Source organism: Dendrobium catenatum, unplaced genomic scaffold, assembly GCF_001605985.2.
Source record: "Dendrobium catenatum unplaced genomic scaffold, ASM160598v2 fragScaff_scaffold_273, whole genome shotgun sequence".
In the NCBI taxonomy this organism is placed as follows: Eukaryota; Viridiplantae; Streptophyta; class Magnoliopsida; order Asparagales; family Orchidaceae; genus Dendrobium; species Dendrobium catenatum.
This window is the reverse complement of record NW_021318735.1, coordinates 1,580,990-1,598,157: the sequence shown is the minus strand read 5'-3', so window position 1 is coordinate 1,598,157 and position 17,168 is coordinate 1,580,990. Positions and strand designations below refer to the sequence as shown.

General features: G+C 34.0%; 1 protein-coding gene across 1 annotated transcript in view; it reads right to left on the bottom strand.

Moving 5' to 3' along the window:
* The window catches only part of LOC110106775 (dnaJ protein homolog), a 25,227-nt gene extending 9,410 nt beyond the window's left edge, over nucleotides 1–15,817 (bottom strand). The window contains exon 1 of the mRNA XM_020836790.2: nucleotides 15,484–15,817. Within this exon, the coding sequence (XP_020692449.1) occupies nucleotides 15,484–15,633 (150 nt within the window). The 5' untranslated portion in view covers nucleotides 15,634–15,817. The remainder of the gene's footprint in view (nucleotides 1–15,483) is intronic.
* Between the last annotated feature and the right edge of the window lie 1,351 nt (nucleotides 15,818–17,168).

The window sequence follows — 17,168 nt, the reverse complement described above, 5'->3', positions numbered from 1 at the left end:
TATATATATATATATATATATATATATATATATATATATATTACTGGAACACTATTCAAAATAAATACTCACTTAAAACTTAAACACGCCCTTAGGATCAAGACCCAAGATAATATCATCATCACTTTGACTGTCTTCAAAATAATCCTCATAATTTATGTCAAAATTATCTTCAAAATTTGTATCTATAATATTTTTTTTCCTTTATCCCATATATCAATTAACATTTTATTAAATGTATTCTAAAATGAAACAATAAATTAATAACATTAAAAATAATTTATCATATTTAAGATTATTTTTGAATTTTTTTGTAGCTCTAATCCCACATTTTTTTCTTTCATATACTTAAGAAGTAGAAGAGAACCCCAATTCTATAAACTTTTAATTATTTACGATGATTGCTTCATTGTCCACGTTGATATGAGTTTCTCCTTCATTATCAACGAAGATTTAAAATTGTGTAAATAAGCCTCGAGACGTTTTTTGTCCGTGAGGCGAGGCGTAAGCCTCAAGGCGATGTGAGGGAAAAAAGGCTCACGGACGAAGAATTACGTAAATGTGAATTTAAGTATTCTAGTAGGTAAATAACAGTAAGAGTCTATGAAATAATAAAAACTAAGAGTCTATGAAATAATAAAAACATCTAAATAAAAAGTTAACTTAGTGGAAAATAATAAAATAGATGCAATATATGCATCTCATAGCATAATTCAAAGTACAAAATTACAAATTAAAGTCTATCATAACTCTCAAAGTACAAATAAGAAAAAACATCTAAAATCCAATCATGTCCCATCACTAAATGGGTCTTCAATGGAGGCATCTTCATCTCCAATTGTATCTTGAATGTCAAATCTTCATCATCTTCAATCTTACCCACTTTTCTCTTTCATATTCAACAAGAATGATTAGTGTGCTGTTAATTGCATATATTTTATATGTAATAGCACATAAGAAATTGTGAGATATCTTTATTTGCTTGAGCTGCAATATTAGTGGATATGCCCGCTTGATTTGCTTCGCCCCTCAAGACATCCACACTTTAGATTCTCTAACTGCAAGTCAGATAATGGCAAATTTGTCTCATCATCTATGAACCACTCGTTATCAGACATCACATCATCACACACCAAAGGGTGTCATCATCATCATTCAACCCCTTGTTTCTAAACCTCTTTTTATACGTTGAAAAATCAAACCTTGAATTAAAAAAAAAACACTAAAACCAGTAGTAGAGATGTCGTAGAGGGCGGCTGGACACGTGCTACTCACCGGCATGAGGCGACGTCGACGGGAAGGTCGGCCGAGGGACGCTAAGGCGAGGTCATGCGGGGCTTTATGGCTTTGAGTAGTTCGGGTCGGCCGAGGGACACTAGGGAGAAATGAATGGGGTATTTGATTAGGCACTTAAGTGGAACCCATTTGCTTGAGGCGTACGCCTCCCCTGTTATTGCGCAATTGCACCCCTAAGGTGCGCCTCAGGTTCTATGAAGTGTACGCCTCTCCTAATCCCAGAATTGCTTAAGCAATAAGGTGCCTGAGGGTGAAATTGCGCAGAGGCACGCCTCTAATTCCGCAATTTTAAATTATGGTTTCAACTTGAAGAACATCAACACCCTTAGGAGTAACTTATTCATCTTCAGATTGTAAATCATCAATAAATAAATGATCTACTTCATTGTCACAATTTCTTTGCTTTAGTAATTTGAGATGTTTATCATTCATCTTTTTGATAAACATAACATATACGAGTTTGTTCATTTGTCCTGCAGTCAATCGATTACTTCTTTTTGTATGAATTTAGTTGAATGTGCTTTAATTAAATTTATATGCAGAAGTAGAACATGTTAAGCTAAAAAATTTAACTAAAAATGTTTTTAATTTAGAAACATTGTGATGCGGACATCCGATCATGAAGATTTTCAAAGAATGAGACGACGATCGACGGCCGAGATCATTCCACCTTATCTTAATTTGTTATTTGTAATTTTTATTTTTTTATTATGAATTTTCCATTTTTATCATTACTTAAGAGAGTTGTCCTATGTAAGCCCTCGGGGTATGTGTCTTGTTTTAGTTTCTTAGACCTATATATAGAGGCCTTTGCTTGTGTAATGTGATATTGGATAATTAATAAAATTTTATGTTTGCACTTATGTTTTTTGAGAAGAATCTTGAGAGAGATTCCTATGGGAGGAATTCATGACTTCCATCAACCGTATTTACTTTCCTAATCTACAAAGATCTATTTAGAAACTCCCAAAATCTCTCCATACTCCCTCTCTCCCCTCATGAAGCCGCCAGCCCCCCTTAATGGGCTTTTAATTTGTTTTCCTATCCAAGCCCTCACTCCACTTGAATTTGAACTTAATTTCAAATCAAGTTTCCCTCCAATTCCACTTAAACCTGAATATAATTCTCACTTAAACAAATTTCCCTAGTCCTCATTCTAATTCCCCCCCCCCTCTTTCTCCCACAAGCCGCCGGCTCCCCATCACCCAAACCGCCGGCTCTCCTCTTCTCCCTCTCAATCCCTACTTTTCTCACCCCCCCCTCTTCCTTACTTGCTTACTCACCCATTCCGAGGGAAGCATGTATGGCTGATCCTGAGGTCGACCACGGCCTTGCCAACAATGCCCAAGGGGAAATTGACACTCTCTGTTCCCCTTTCTACGAGTCAAACTGGGAGTACGACGACTCGGTGGAAGACTACGTCAACCGCATCCTCGACTGCCTTGCGGAAACGATCAAGCTTCAAAAACCAGGGTGTCTTAGCTTCTCATCGGACGAGCTCCTCTTCCTCCACCATCGATTACCTCTCCATCAATGAAAATATTCGACACAATCTTCCTAGTGGTAATATCCTTCTCTGCTAAAGTCTAAGAGTGATTGAGTGAGAAGGTACTCAAGTTTCACATCACATTGTCTCAAAATTGAGTCCACCAACATTCTACATTAAAATAATAGTAAGCTTGAACAAAAACATTAAAATTTAAAATTATAAATGTAAAAATATGCCAGGAGATCGTGTTTTGTAATATTTTTGCGCTGCACTAAATCCAAACATTCTCTTTTTCAAATAAAAATCCTCAAGTTGATCATTTTTTAAGACAGTCACTTTTAGAAAAAAGCATATCCATGCATACATATAAGCTAAAAAAATTTGTTGAATAATATTTCCATAATACTACAAAAAGTTAAAGTAGGGCATAAAGTATGAAATAATTAAATAGGAATAGAACAAAAAACACTCTTAATAAATGAGATCTTCTTTTACCCCTATAAAGAAGAGTCCCTAAATGCTTCAAAGAAAGATTCTTATGAAAAAAATCAAACTTGTTCTGAATGGTACTAATTCTTTCATGAAAAATACACTGACAGTATTAAAATAGTTCTTAAGAGGGTTAAAAAACTTAAACCACTAGCTTTTTAAAATTGATTGAGAAATTTGAAAATAATATAAAGCATTTTGATGGACTCATTAGTAACAATAATAAATTCATCAAAAAACTCAAATGAGAAATAGGAAAACCACCAATGATCCGAAATTGCAAATTAGGATGAATTATAAACAGCTCATTTAAACCCCTAGAAAGGTATTCCATAGCAATAAAAAATAAGGTAGGAGATAACCGATCACCTTGCCTAATCCCATAAAAAGATTTGAAGTAACCATGTCACTTACAGTTAATAATAATAGAGAAAAAATAACTCACAATACTATTCTTTATGAGTCTAATAAAATCCATGTTAAAACCAAACAAATTTAACATTGTACAGAAATTTCCAATTAAGATTTTCATAAACTTTGGGTATTATCAACTTTAAACATAATATTTCATCCAGATATTTTAGCGTCAAGGTCATGAACTAACTCCTAAGCAAGCAAAACATTGTCAAAATAGAGTGACCTTTGACAAAATCAGTTTGCTCAAAAGAGATAATTTGAGGTAAAACTCAAGCCAGCCTAACCATAATCAATTTGGCATTAAGTTTGTTGATAAAAGAACAAAGACTAATAGAACGGAAATCGTTCCAATAGTTGATGGCATCATATTTAGATAATAAAGCTTTGGATGTAGAGGCAAAGAATTTAGGGTAAGGATTACCCAAAAAGAAATCCATCATAGCATTCACTAAATCACCTTTAATAATAGCCCGTGACTTCTTAAAAAACTTGGTAGTAAACCCATCACAACCAACCATAAAATCTACATTCATGCTTCTAATAATGAGCAAAATTTCTTCTTTAGAAGGCACCTTAGTAAACGTCAAATTATCCTTCTCAAAAATAAGAGTAGGAATAAAGAAAAAATCAATATTCAAATCAAGGCAGAAATCGTTATTAAACACATGTTTAAATAGTCAATACCATAATCATTAATCAAATCAGATGAATCGATGGAAGAAACACTAGGAGTAGTAATTTTATGAATATAAGTAGCAGTTTTTTTGTGATTAGCAATATTATAAAATAATTTGGTATTTCTGTCACCCTCCAAAAAAAATTTAGAAGAAATATTTTGTATCGAAAAAACTTTTTCTTTTTCTTGGAGTTTAAACAGATTTATCTTGACTTCATTCAATAAAGATATATTCTCAAAAAAAGAATCACTCATATACTTATTCTCAACACTAGCAACCATATTCTCAGCCTGCAAGATATTAGAAAATATGTTTTTTGAAAACACATTTGTTCCACGAATTAAATTTCCGCTTAAATCTTTTTGAGCTTAAACCACAATATGGTCATACCCCCAATATTATCATAAGCAAATAAAGGTGCATTCCAATTACTTTCTAAAATGTTTAAGAGACTCATCAAGAAGCCACATATTTTGAAATCTAAGAGGAGGATGAGTATTATTATTATGACAGGAAATATTCAAAAGAAGAGGAAAATGATCTAATAAAGTTCTAGTTAAATGCACAACGTGGGTCATAGAATAAGATGAAATCCACAAATCATTAAATAAAATCCAGTCTAATCTTTGCCACATAGTAGCCTTGTTCCAAGTAAAAGCATTTTCAAAGAAACATATATAATGTAAATTGCAATTTAAAGTCATATTATTGAAATCTTTCATGGCAGGAAAGTTAAGGGATTTACCCTCAATCCTTTCAGCAACATAAGAAACAATATTGAAATCAACAACAACCTTCCAAGGACAATTTATACTAGAAGAAAAATCAAAAAGTTGTCTACAAAGAATCTTTCTTTTAAATCAAGAACAAGAAGCATAAACAAAAGATGTGTAAAAATATAATTGAAAAAATTTAATACTAGTATGCACTGTTTGAGGAAAATCAATAATAATATCTAAACACACCACCACATGCTTCCAAAAAATACAAAATTTATTAGAACAATTACTAGATGCCAAAATCGAAGCCAAGCTTAATACATGAAGAATTTAATTTAGAAGAAGAAATTAACGACTCAATTAAAACAAGCACATTAAAATCATAAATACTACATAAATTTCTAACCGTCCCTCGATGTGGTAGAACTCAAACCCCTATTGTTCCATATAAGAGCTTTAACAATTCGAAGAAGTTGAGACATTTGAAGTCCGGGTAACTCTAGGAGAGTGAGCAACAATACTCTTATTGTTCCTGTTTTTCTTTTTCTCAACTTTGGTAAAACTATCCTCATTATTGTCGTCAATTTCTTTAGAACCAGAGGATGACATCGAAGCATTGTTTATACCTTCTTGACTAGCCATAATAGAACCATTAACTTGAGGTAAAATCTCCCCCTCCTCCGTAGCATCATCATGCATAGCAAAGACCAAATCAACAGACCCCTTCTTCTCGGTTTGCTAAACTATTGTTTCAGATCTAGTCATCCCATTTGTTTGATTTAAAGCACAATGATCTTGCGGCAAATCAATATGATCATCATCATTATATAAAGCCTCTTCTCACTCGTCTAAATTCAAAATTTCCTTTGCCTGAGAGACATGAGGAACAATCAAATTACCATCATTATCCTAAACATTCAACCCACCCGTTAGAGGTAAAACCGAATCAATCAAAGTGGGACCTTCCATAGTTTTTATGTTTTCCTCAAGTTTGTCAAGTTTCCTAATTGATTGATCAGAATGTATAGTTTCTATGTCATCCCCAACAGCCTCATTGTTAGGAATCAAATGACTAGGTACATTAACTTCTTTATTATAGGATTCCCCACTATTGAATTGAACCATATTTTCAATTCCTTAGTAGCCTTTTTGAGAGATGCGGATGAGCCATAAAGCAGTCATTTATAGAATGACCATGAACCTTGCAATGATTACACAAGTCCGATATGTTTTCAAACTCCACTTTTTGTAAATAACCAGAGCTTTACGATCCAAGCCAGACCTCTTTAGGGTGTTTCTTGGTAATATCCATTACCACAAGAATCCGAGCTACAGAGGGTCTCGACTGACAAGCAGTGGCTTGATCAGATTGTAATGGTCTATCAAAAATTGAAACTAATGCATGTAAAATGTGCGGATTAAAGAAATGTAATCGTAAATTTAGGAAAGAAAGCCTAATGGGAACGATTGGAGATTCTTCCTTGATATCAAAATAAGGAGTCTATTTTAACAACCTCATTTGACAATTGTTAATGTAATATGTTTTCTTAGCAAAAACACAGCTGAAATTCAAATCATTCGAGAGTTGGATTGCCACATGCCTAGCATCCAACAATTCTAGGGAAAAAACACCTGAAAGTTTTAAGTTGCCAAAAAATAATCAGATAGAATCAAGATTAGGTCTACAAATAAAAAATTTGGCAAATAGAGTAAATTGGTAAGGGCTGGCTAATTTAATAATATCATCATCAAACATCAAGATAATTGTAAACCCTTTGACAAAAGATTTAGTGAAAGAAAAAACATGGGCTTTCAAAGAAGCACCAGCAACGAGAGTTATCGCTACCATTGGTACCAAAAAGACCTTTGTTCAAAGCTACCGTACCAGCTGGAGGAATACCTCATGAATTTAGAGAGGAGGATAGAGCATCCACCATCCAGCCAAAAACTCGAAAACCTTAGGCCAAAAGGCCTCGGTGAAGGAAAAATCGAAGAAATCAACCAAACACAATGTGAAATGAAAGGATGGAAATAATCCACCCAACATATATAGAAGAAACCACAATCAGCTACAGGGAAAACCACGGTCGCTAGAACACACGAGTGGATTATTTCCATCTTTTGGCATTGATATGTTCATTCTCTATTTTTGGAGAAAATGCATTAATTCTTATAATGATTGTTATTATACTTCCTTTGATTTGTTCTTTCGGTTGCTTTGCAGTTCTATTTTACAGGTTCTTGGAGAGACGACTTCTTTGGTGCAGAGCAATTTTTTGGGTGAATAATTGGAGCAAAATGGGTATATCTGGAGCTTTTCTTTTTTAGTGCTGGCTTCCATCCAACCTAGCGTGTTATTAGGTTGCTTTGTACTTATGCTTAGTAGGGACTTTCGGCTCATAGTTATTTTTTTACTTTTCTTGCAGCTCATTCAAGCATTAAAGAGCTAGAGGCCCCTTAAGGACCTTGTACAATTTTTTATTATTAACATGTAAGCCCGTTGGTGCGTTAGAATGAGAATCCAAACTAGGTGATCCTTAAACCTTTTAACACCACCAATAATTCGCTTCTCACAAAAATTGCATTTTATATAAACATATCCCTCTTTACACCTTCCCCTGGCGCTTTAACTTGAGTGTTATATTTATATGCAAAATATTTCCTTCTTGCACCACCAGTTATTCTAATAATTCCAAAATAAATAAATATGCAATATGAACATGTAAATAAAAAATCTTTGTCACCGACTAGCATTACGCAATGACAAATGTAATATATATAAGTATTCATCTATTCTTTCAATAAACAGAAAAAATCATTTTTTTATGAGCACTTCTTATTTGTCATATTTTTTTTTTGCATAGTTCAAAGAAGGTCGAGGAGGGTGAATGGTAAAAAGCAAGATTAAAGAAGTTAAGGTCTATGTTTGGTTTCTAGTTCATCAGTCCTTATGTTTTAATTGGAGTTGAAAATAATGAAAAGAAAGATCTTGAAATAGAGGACAAAAAATGTGATGGAGTGAGAAATGAGAACCTATGATGCACTGACACTTCTCCTCAAAAAGGCGTGCAGTGTTTGACACGTATCCGACACGGCATATGTCGGGCACGTCAAAAACGTGCCCAATTAAAAATATATTAAATACATATTGGACACACATGTTCGACACTCGTGTATTATATATTTTATGATTTTTTTAAAATATAATTTCTTGTATTTAATTTTTTTATTTATTTAAATATAAAAATTAAATTTCTTATTTTCTATCCACCACCAAATCAATCGCCAACACTCAATATCTCATTCATCAAATATTCTCATTTTCATTTAGCAGGCCGCAACTTTGGTTTCACAACAATGCTTGATGTCATCTCAACATTAACATCTGCGTCTCGTTATAATATCAACACTTCAAAACCATCTCAACATCAAAATCTGACACTATCTTGACATTGATGCTCGACATTACCAATTTCTACACCCACAACTTTACAACTCATTTTTGTTCGACGTTGTCTTAACATTGATGGCCAACACCCTCTCAACATCGACAACAAACGCCCTCTTGACATAGAAGCCCGATACTTACAGCACAAAATTGATGCCCGGCTCTCGACAACATTATTGTCTCCTCTCTTGATGTCTGATACATGGCATCGACGTCCGACTCTCGACATCCTAATATTACTCATTTTAAGCAAATTCCAGCTAAATGACTTATTATTTCTAAATTGTTTTAAATATTAAACTTATTCAATTTTTATTCACTATTTTTAAAATATATAAATTATAATACTGTGTCCAACCTATGTCTGTGTTCTCTATATTCAATAATTGACGTGTCTCATGTCCGTGTCTATGCATTATAGGCGAGAACTATTAACTTAATGATTTTATTTTGACTTGAATATATCATAACTTGTATTTATTTTTTATTTGGACTTGTAACTATAAAAGAAATTCAAATTAAATTATTTTAATTTATATAATATGAATTATATGATTTTATTTTAACTTGAATGTATTATAACTTGAATTAGGCTAAAATCAATTCACATTTTTTAGAACCATTAATACATAATGATATTATTTTATTTATATTCAGAATAAATCAAAATTATACAACACCAAAATTATAAAAGATTTCAGAACATATTCAACTTTTTCTGAAGATAAATATAAAATATAAACTTTACATCAAATTAATTTGTATACGGAGAGAGAGATTGTATGACATGTTGGCAGTTAACAGATCACTAGATCCGAATAAGATAAAAAGGCATGCATCAATCCAGGTAACTTTGTGGCTTAGTAAATTATATTTTAATAAATAAAAAACATAGTTATAATTTGATAAAATCATTTTCAATTATTTTGCATATCAAATCAAAATCATTATATTAATTTCAAGGGTTTTGAATAGAAAATTGATCAGCCCATTCAATGGATCATTTAGGCTACAGAAACATGAGGACTTTTCTTTACCTAACACTTGTTTGTGACATTTTTTTCAAGAGTTTCCTGCTAGTTGACAAACAAAACAAACATGTAAAGTAAAACTAATTATACTTGTGCAGTCCACGAATCAAACATAAGCCAAATCTAAAAAAACTAGCAGACGAGCGATAGTGTTTCCCCACAATCATAGAAATTTGATTTAAATTGAAAGGTCAGACATTTGATTAAAATAATGTAAAAAAGAAAATAATGAAAATAGGAGCAAGGAAATATAAAAAATCTGATATCAATTATCAATGACATTAAAATTAAGAAGCCATAATAGTAAGAAATTAGGATTTGATAAGCCATAACAAAACAATAATAAAATTAGGATTTAAATTCAAAATCACGAATCACTACTTTTGGTCATTTGAATAATAAAACTTTATTTCAGCCGATATAGGCGCATAACGCTCAAAAGAAAAGAGTTTGGCACCTTCAACCTTCGTTGTTGAGATCAACTCGTTCAAAGCTCCACTTCACACGAAGCAAACGAAGCCAAAATAGGGATCAAAACAAAAGAAATACGCTCAAAAGAGTTTGGCACCTTCATCCTTCGTTGTTCAGATCAACTCGTTCAGAGCTCTACTTCACACGAAGCAAACGAAGCCGAAATAGGGTTCGAAACAAAAGAAATTTCGTCACCTTCACTATGACAATGATCGACTCATTCATAAATCTACTTCATATGAAGCAAGCGAAGCCAAAGTAGAACTTGAACGACGAAAGATCGATACATTCGTTATTAGCACCTTATCGATTTGACAGTCGTCGTCCAAGGCGAAAGTGAAAAGCTTCTCTTTCAAAGAGATGCTTTAGACTTGCATCCAATTCGACAGTCTTTGCCAAAGGAAGCAGAGGTGGAAAGCTTCTCTTTCAAAGGGATACTTCACACTTGCAGCCAATGTGGAAACATACACTCTAAAACTTATCATGCATGCAATTGTAAAAAAGGAAAAAAATTGAACAAGGCATTCCGCCTCAAGACATACGACCCATTTAAAAAAAATCGCATGACGCCTTGACGCGTCATGGGTCGTAAATCGAGGCATGAATCAAGGCGTATGCATTGAACGCCTTTTTAATGTATGCTCCAAATTGAACTCACTCTTCAAACTAATTATTTACTTTGAGATAGTCACCTCAAGAACAAGCCTTTACATACATACATATAAACTAGTTTTCACCTCTTTATCTACATGAATGTCCTTATCATAATAAAATTGAGAGTTCAAATAATATGCAGTAGCATTTAGGTGTTGTTCTAATTGGCGATCCCATTTCTCATCAATGATTTCTAAAATTTCTTTCCAGACACCTTTTTGGCCTCTCAAATATTTTGCTACACCATTTATAGACTTATTCATAATTTCATAAATAAATCCTATTGTTAGGGCCTCTTCACCATAAATCATTCTTAGTACCTTAATTAAAGGCCTTGTAGTCTTCAAAGAATAATTTATATTACACTAGAAAGAATCATCTTTTACAGTAATCTTCTTCATTTTTTTCCATCTTATTTTATTGCCTAAGAACTTCCATCTCATTATTCATAAGCAAACAAAACTTCTAAGGAATGCTTTAACACTTTAAATTTTTATAAAGTAAAATATGTAGTTGAAAATTAAATGACTACATGCAAAATAATTTATGTAACAATGAACATTCTCATTAAGCTAAGCACCCAAGAGTGAATGTAAATAAACTTACTAACAATTTTTGCATTTAATAAGGCTTCGTTTGGGACGGCTGCAGTTGTCGGTAAAGCAGGTTGTGAAGTTGTTGTCCAGAAAGCTACTTTATAAAGTTGTTGTAGAAAAATCAATAAAATTTGTTTGGGTAGTATAACTGTCGAGTTGCTGTGCTGCTGCTGTGTAACAATAAATTACCTTGATACCCTTCTATATATTAGCATGAAATTTTTTTATTAAATACAAATGTTTTTAAATTTATATGATAACAAACTAATAATTCAAAATTCAAATCAAATATTTATTTTAATTTTTTTTAAGTTTATATATCAAAATATTATAAATTTTTTACTTAAATTTTTATATCATACTTCAAAATAATTTGTTCAGATTTTAGATTCTCATTTATACTTTATAATAAACCATTTTTTTCATATGTTTTTTAAAAAATTATATCAAGAAAATACTTAAAAAGAATTTGCGTGCATCAATTTTTTTATGAAATATGCATAGCTGCTGCTGCTCCCCTTCTCACTCTCGCCGGTGCAAAGAAAACCCCTACCATACAGCCGTAGAACTCCAAGAACCTCCGGCCTCGGCTGCCCAACCTCAATAGTTCCGTCAAGCATCGCCGCCACTACGTCCTTCGTCGGCCGCATCGCCGGCTCTTCATGCAGAAAGCACAACGCAATCCTCACCACTCTCCCCAATTCTACCTCCGTCTCCTTCCCCTCCAGCCTCGAATCCGCCAGCTCCAAATACCTCCCCTTCTCGTGCTTTTCCAAATCCCATTTCAAATGCTTGACTGGGATCACAAAAGCAAGCAGGGGCCGACCACTCCTTTACCTGATCTGGTTATAATCCAATCGCTTTCAAGAAATGGGGGTCGGACTTACCTCCGCGCGCACAATCCGTCTCTTGCCGTCGTCTCAACTCCGCCGCCTATACATTCGTCTCCCTAGAAACACTAGCTTTCTCTCGACAACTCAGCAGTGTCGACTACTGTTCGTCGCTTTACTGCTATACCCGCCATGGCATTGTTTTCAAGCCAGAAGAAGCTAGGCTTCCCACTGCTCTCCAGCCTCCGGTTCCTCCCATTTCCAAGGTCACGCGTGCTTTCTTCTTGATTTGATCTAATGAGATGGAACTTGAGCAGACTTTTCAATTTGGAGATCTTCTGCTGTTTTTGTTAATATTTTTACAACACCCATGCTCGCAGACAGGGGATAAGTCAAGGAACATCGCCCATGCTCGCAGAGCGATCGAGGAAGCTGCTTCGAAGGGGGCTCAGCTCGTGCTTTTGCACGTGCCGAACTTCACGATGAAGAAGTTCGCAAGGCATCTGCGTCTTTCTCTTACCCTCAAACAGCGGAAAGCAGCGAAAGCAGGAGCCTACTTCAGGATGGAAAAAGTAGCCGCGGGACGAAAAAAGTTTGAGAACGGAGCACGACCTCGTCTCCCCAAACCCCAACTCGGTTGGGTTTCCTACCGTATAACAGCGAAAACGGCATCCCAAACGCACCCTAAGGCAAATTTATGTGCGGCGACTACCCAAATCTCCCAAGCATTAAACCAATACATTGCACAGAAACTCTTTTCCACTAACACTCTCTAGCTTTATAAGTATTTGCATTATTTGTAACAACTTAACCCAATGTCTATCCTACTTCCTCAACAACCTTATCCAGCATTTGAAACCGCAGTTTCGCATCCTTCACAAAAACTGAAGCATCAATAGATTTTAAAAATGTATTAACATAGGAATTTTTACATGTAAATTGCTGATGCTCCTCTGTCAAATATTTGACCAGACATCTGAAATTATAATCACTCTTATCTCAACCAATGTCTTCTTCACTTCATCAACCATCTTTGTTATTGTCCTAACCTCCTTATCTAACATTCAAAATTTCAACTCATACATAATAAAAAGCTCTACGCCTCGACCATAATTCCCAATAGATCGAAGCATGTTGATCTATTATGGATTCCTAACGATATTGAATGGAAAGTCATTTTCAAAAAAAAAAAACACCCAGTAATATCTAAATAGACTATATTAATGAGTTCCATTGTAGTAGTTGAGGAGGAATAGTTTGAGAGATAATATTCTCTTTATCAACAATCAACAAAAATCTATCAATTGATCCTCAAGTGTCTCTATTAGAAGAAACTAAATAGCTCCCACAACTTGATCCATCATATTGAAAACCAGAATACAAACCATTCTCAATCATCTCTTCCATATTTATTTGTGCAACTTATTAGCAGTGGCAAACTTCTTCAAATAATCAATATATTCTTTTTTTTCACTTCCTAAGACATATTTGCACATGATCCAACGTTGACATGTATACAAGTCAAGTGATCCTTAAGCCTCTTAGCACCTCAAGTAATCTTCTTTTCACAAAAACTAGATTTCATGTAAACATACTCCACACCTTCATCTTGCACTTCAACTCGAGCAATTTATTTTCAAGCTGAATCTTTCCTTCTTGCGCAATCAGCTATTCTAATAAATCAACAATAACATTATCAAATAAAAAATGATATTTATAAAACATGTTTACAAGTAAATTTCTACAAGATAATCCAAGCACATCTAAAGTAAAGAGCAACAAACGGCGCAAATTTTAGGAATTAATAATGCTACGGCACACAATGAATGCAAATCAAATCTCCATATGAAACAAAAGATCTGTTAGTTACTTCAAATTTTTTTAGCAAAATTTAAGCACAAATTAGCATAAATCTTACCAAATAGCAAAAAATGACAACTTTAAATTCTACATAAACTTAAATTTCATTCCTTCTTAACATGATTTGAGTAGGATTTAAGCAAAACTTAGCCTAAATATTGCAAAATAGCAAAAATAACCTCAAATCCCACAAAAACTTAAATCTCGCTCCATTAATAGCCTAAATCCTACCAAACATAAAAAATGAAAACTTTAAATCCTACAAAAGCTTGAATCTCATTCCTTCTCTGTTTTTCTTTAATGTAATTTAGTTGAAGCGCTCAAACTGGAAGAAATATCGTTACCTTCGCTATAATCTCCCATCGTGACTTTCAATCTAACAGGAAGTTGTTGTCAATGATGGTGAAGAAGCTTCCTCGAATGTCTTTTTGCAAACTCTATTCCGTGTGAAGCACATGAAGTCGAAGTATCAACGAAGAATTTGGGTGCTCAATTTCTGGAAGTAGTCTCGATGACTTGCATCTAGAGATGGGCTCGACGAAGAACTTTGCATAGCCTCTATCCCGAGACTCCTCACGTGCATGCATTTGAGTGGAACAATATGTAATATAAAAAAACCTAAACCTAATTAATCTGTATGAGGCGGAGCCTCAAAGTTTCTCGTACGAAAAATGGTAAAAGACTCACTAGTACTAGCAAGGATTAAGCCTCGAGGCGCACATGATGCACCTCAAATCGAGGTGCGCCTCAAGGCGCACACCTCGAACACCTTTTTAAACCATGAGCATTACATGAAATGTTAGCTTTCTATTACACAAATATTTTTCGCACAACTCACAATTAAATGGCATACCATCATTAGAAAACAATAAAGAACAAACGAGCAAGTTATCACCATATTCCAAATAGAAACTTAAGAAATTATTATAAAAGAAATGTTACCCAACAACACCGCTAATATTTGTTAATGACATAACATAAGTGACCATGCTCCACTACAAGCAATACTCCTTTTTTAATAGTGTTTGGGTTGCATAATTCAAGGAAACAATAGCTTTTTTAGCTTATAGCCTCTTTGATGTTTTTGAATAAATTACATGAAAGCTGTATTATCACGCAGAATAGTAATTTCTTAAAGAGCTACGTACATTGGAGTATGCTAGCTCCCCACGCAATTAAGAAACTTGGCATCAACTTAAATAATTAAAATATATTCCTCACTGTACCAATAGTTTATCAACATTATATAAAAAATAAAAGCTAAACTTGCAGATTCTGCATGTACCGAACCTCTCAAAGGTTTTTCTCCCTATAAGACCCAGTCCTATAAAATTAAAGGGTGCCGAACCTCTCAAAAACCGTACCCACACGCTGATAACTCAATTTTGCAAAGTAACAGGACCGATCCACACCAAAAATCATCTTTCTACTAAATTATAAACAATGAACATCGATCTACAAATTACACGGAAAGCTTAACACAGAAATCCATAGACAACCACTTACTTTCTCTGGATCTCCTCCCTTATCGGGATGATTCTTGATGGCAGCCTTCCGATACGCCTTCTTGAGATCATCCTGAGACGCGTTTTTCGACACGCCAAGGATCTCATAATACCTCGTGTTGTCGCTCTTCTTCGGGGCCCTTCCGAACATCTTTGCCAGTCAAATTCAAACCAAAACAACTAATCAACCTTGCCGACCGCCGCGATCACCCTCTTCGGAACCGAAACCCCTAACCCTAGCGTTTCTCTCTGTTTCGATCGGATCAGGGAAAGGAAGAGTGGGAGCGGCGGCAGGGAGCAGACGTAGCAGTTTCAGCCTTTCTATTGCGTGACAGAGTACAACGAGTGGAGATGGAAATATAGGGCGTCGATGTATCATGCTTTTTTGTGAACATTGTGGACTGTCAGATTGGGAATTAAGGGCTGGATGCGGATCACCATCCGCTTCCATCGCATTCTCTTTCGGCAGCGGGGCAGGATTTTTTTAACAACTTTTCAAACCAGTAATAAATGCATAAATATTTTTTGTCTAACTTTATTTAGCTAATTTGGACAGATTTTTTTTTTTAATATAAATAGAATAGAGTGTCAAAATGTGTTTTTGAAACATATTCGAGTCTAATTTGAAAATGACCTATCAGTATGAGTGACCCAAAACCTACCCAATTAGGAAAATGGGTCAGAACCCAAACCCGAAGCTAACATGACATGACTCACCAACTCATTTGTTTTTGTTTCTTTTTTTTCTACTTCAAATTAAATTATTTAAATTAAACTTAAATTATCAAAAAACCATACAAAATTTAAATGCTAAATTATTAAATACATTAAAAATTTGAAACATACAAAAATTAAATGTTAAATTATACAAACACAAATGCTCTTGATTAGTGCAATTGTTGCAATACAAACAACAGATTACAAATTTCAAATAAACTTTTACAATTCTAAAATAAAATGATAAACTTGTAAGCTATTATACTTTTCCCATTTGAAGCTTTGCCCTCCCATAAGTCCTAGAGAATTTGACTTCTAAATTTGAATAGATCTAACTGCAAAAAGCAAAGGTATATAGCTAAAATTGTTAAATTGTGAGTTTGCAAAGATTGATTATAGAACTCAAATTAAACCTTCAAATCATTCATCAACTAATAAAATATAAGCAAATAATGAATATTACAGTATTATCATCCAAGGAAACAATTTGTTTTAACTTAGGTAGTATATGTTTAATTATATAGCATATGTTCGGTCTAAGATAACACAAATATCACCTGGTTGCAGTTATCAAAACGGATTCACACTTTCACTTTACGGGTTTCTCACCATTGCTCGATAAAAAAAATTATGAGGTAAATGATAAATAATTTTATATATCTAACAAAAACAAAAGGGATTCTTCATTTCTCTTTTAGTCCCTTAAAATAAATTAAATCCAAAAGCAACAAGTTCTCAACAACAATAGTGTAGTTGAGGCTTCAATAGAAATTCGTTAAATAATTAGCAAGTCAGCAAACTTGTTGAGAAACTTGCAGAAATTCTACAAAATTAGTTTAGAAATAGATCATAAAAAAGGCCGAAATGAATGGAAAAACCTAAGTCCAGCTTAGAAACAGAAACCACAATCAGAACCCAGCATCCAGCAACTGCAACTACAACCACAACCCCAACAAGGCAGCAACCAGT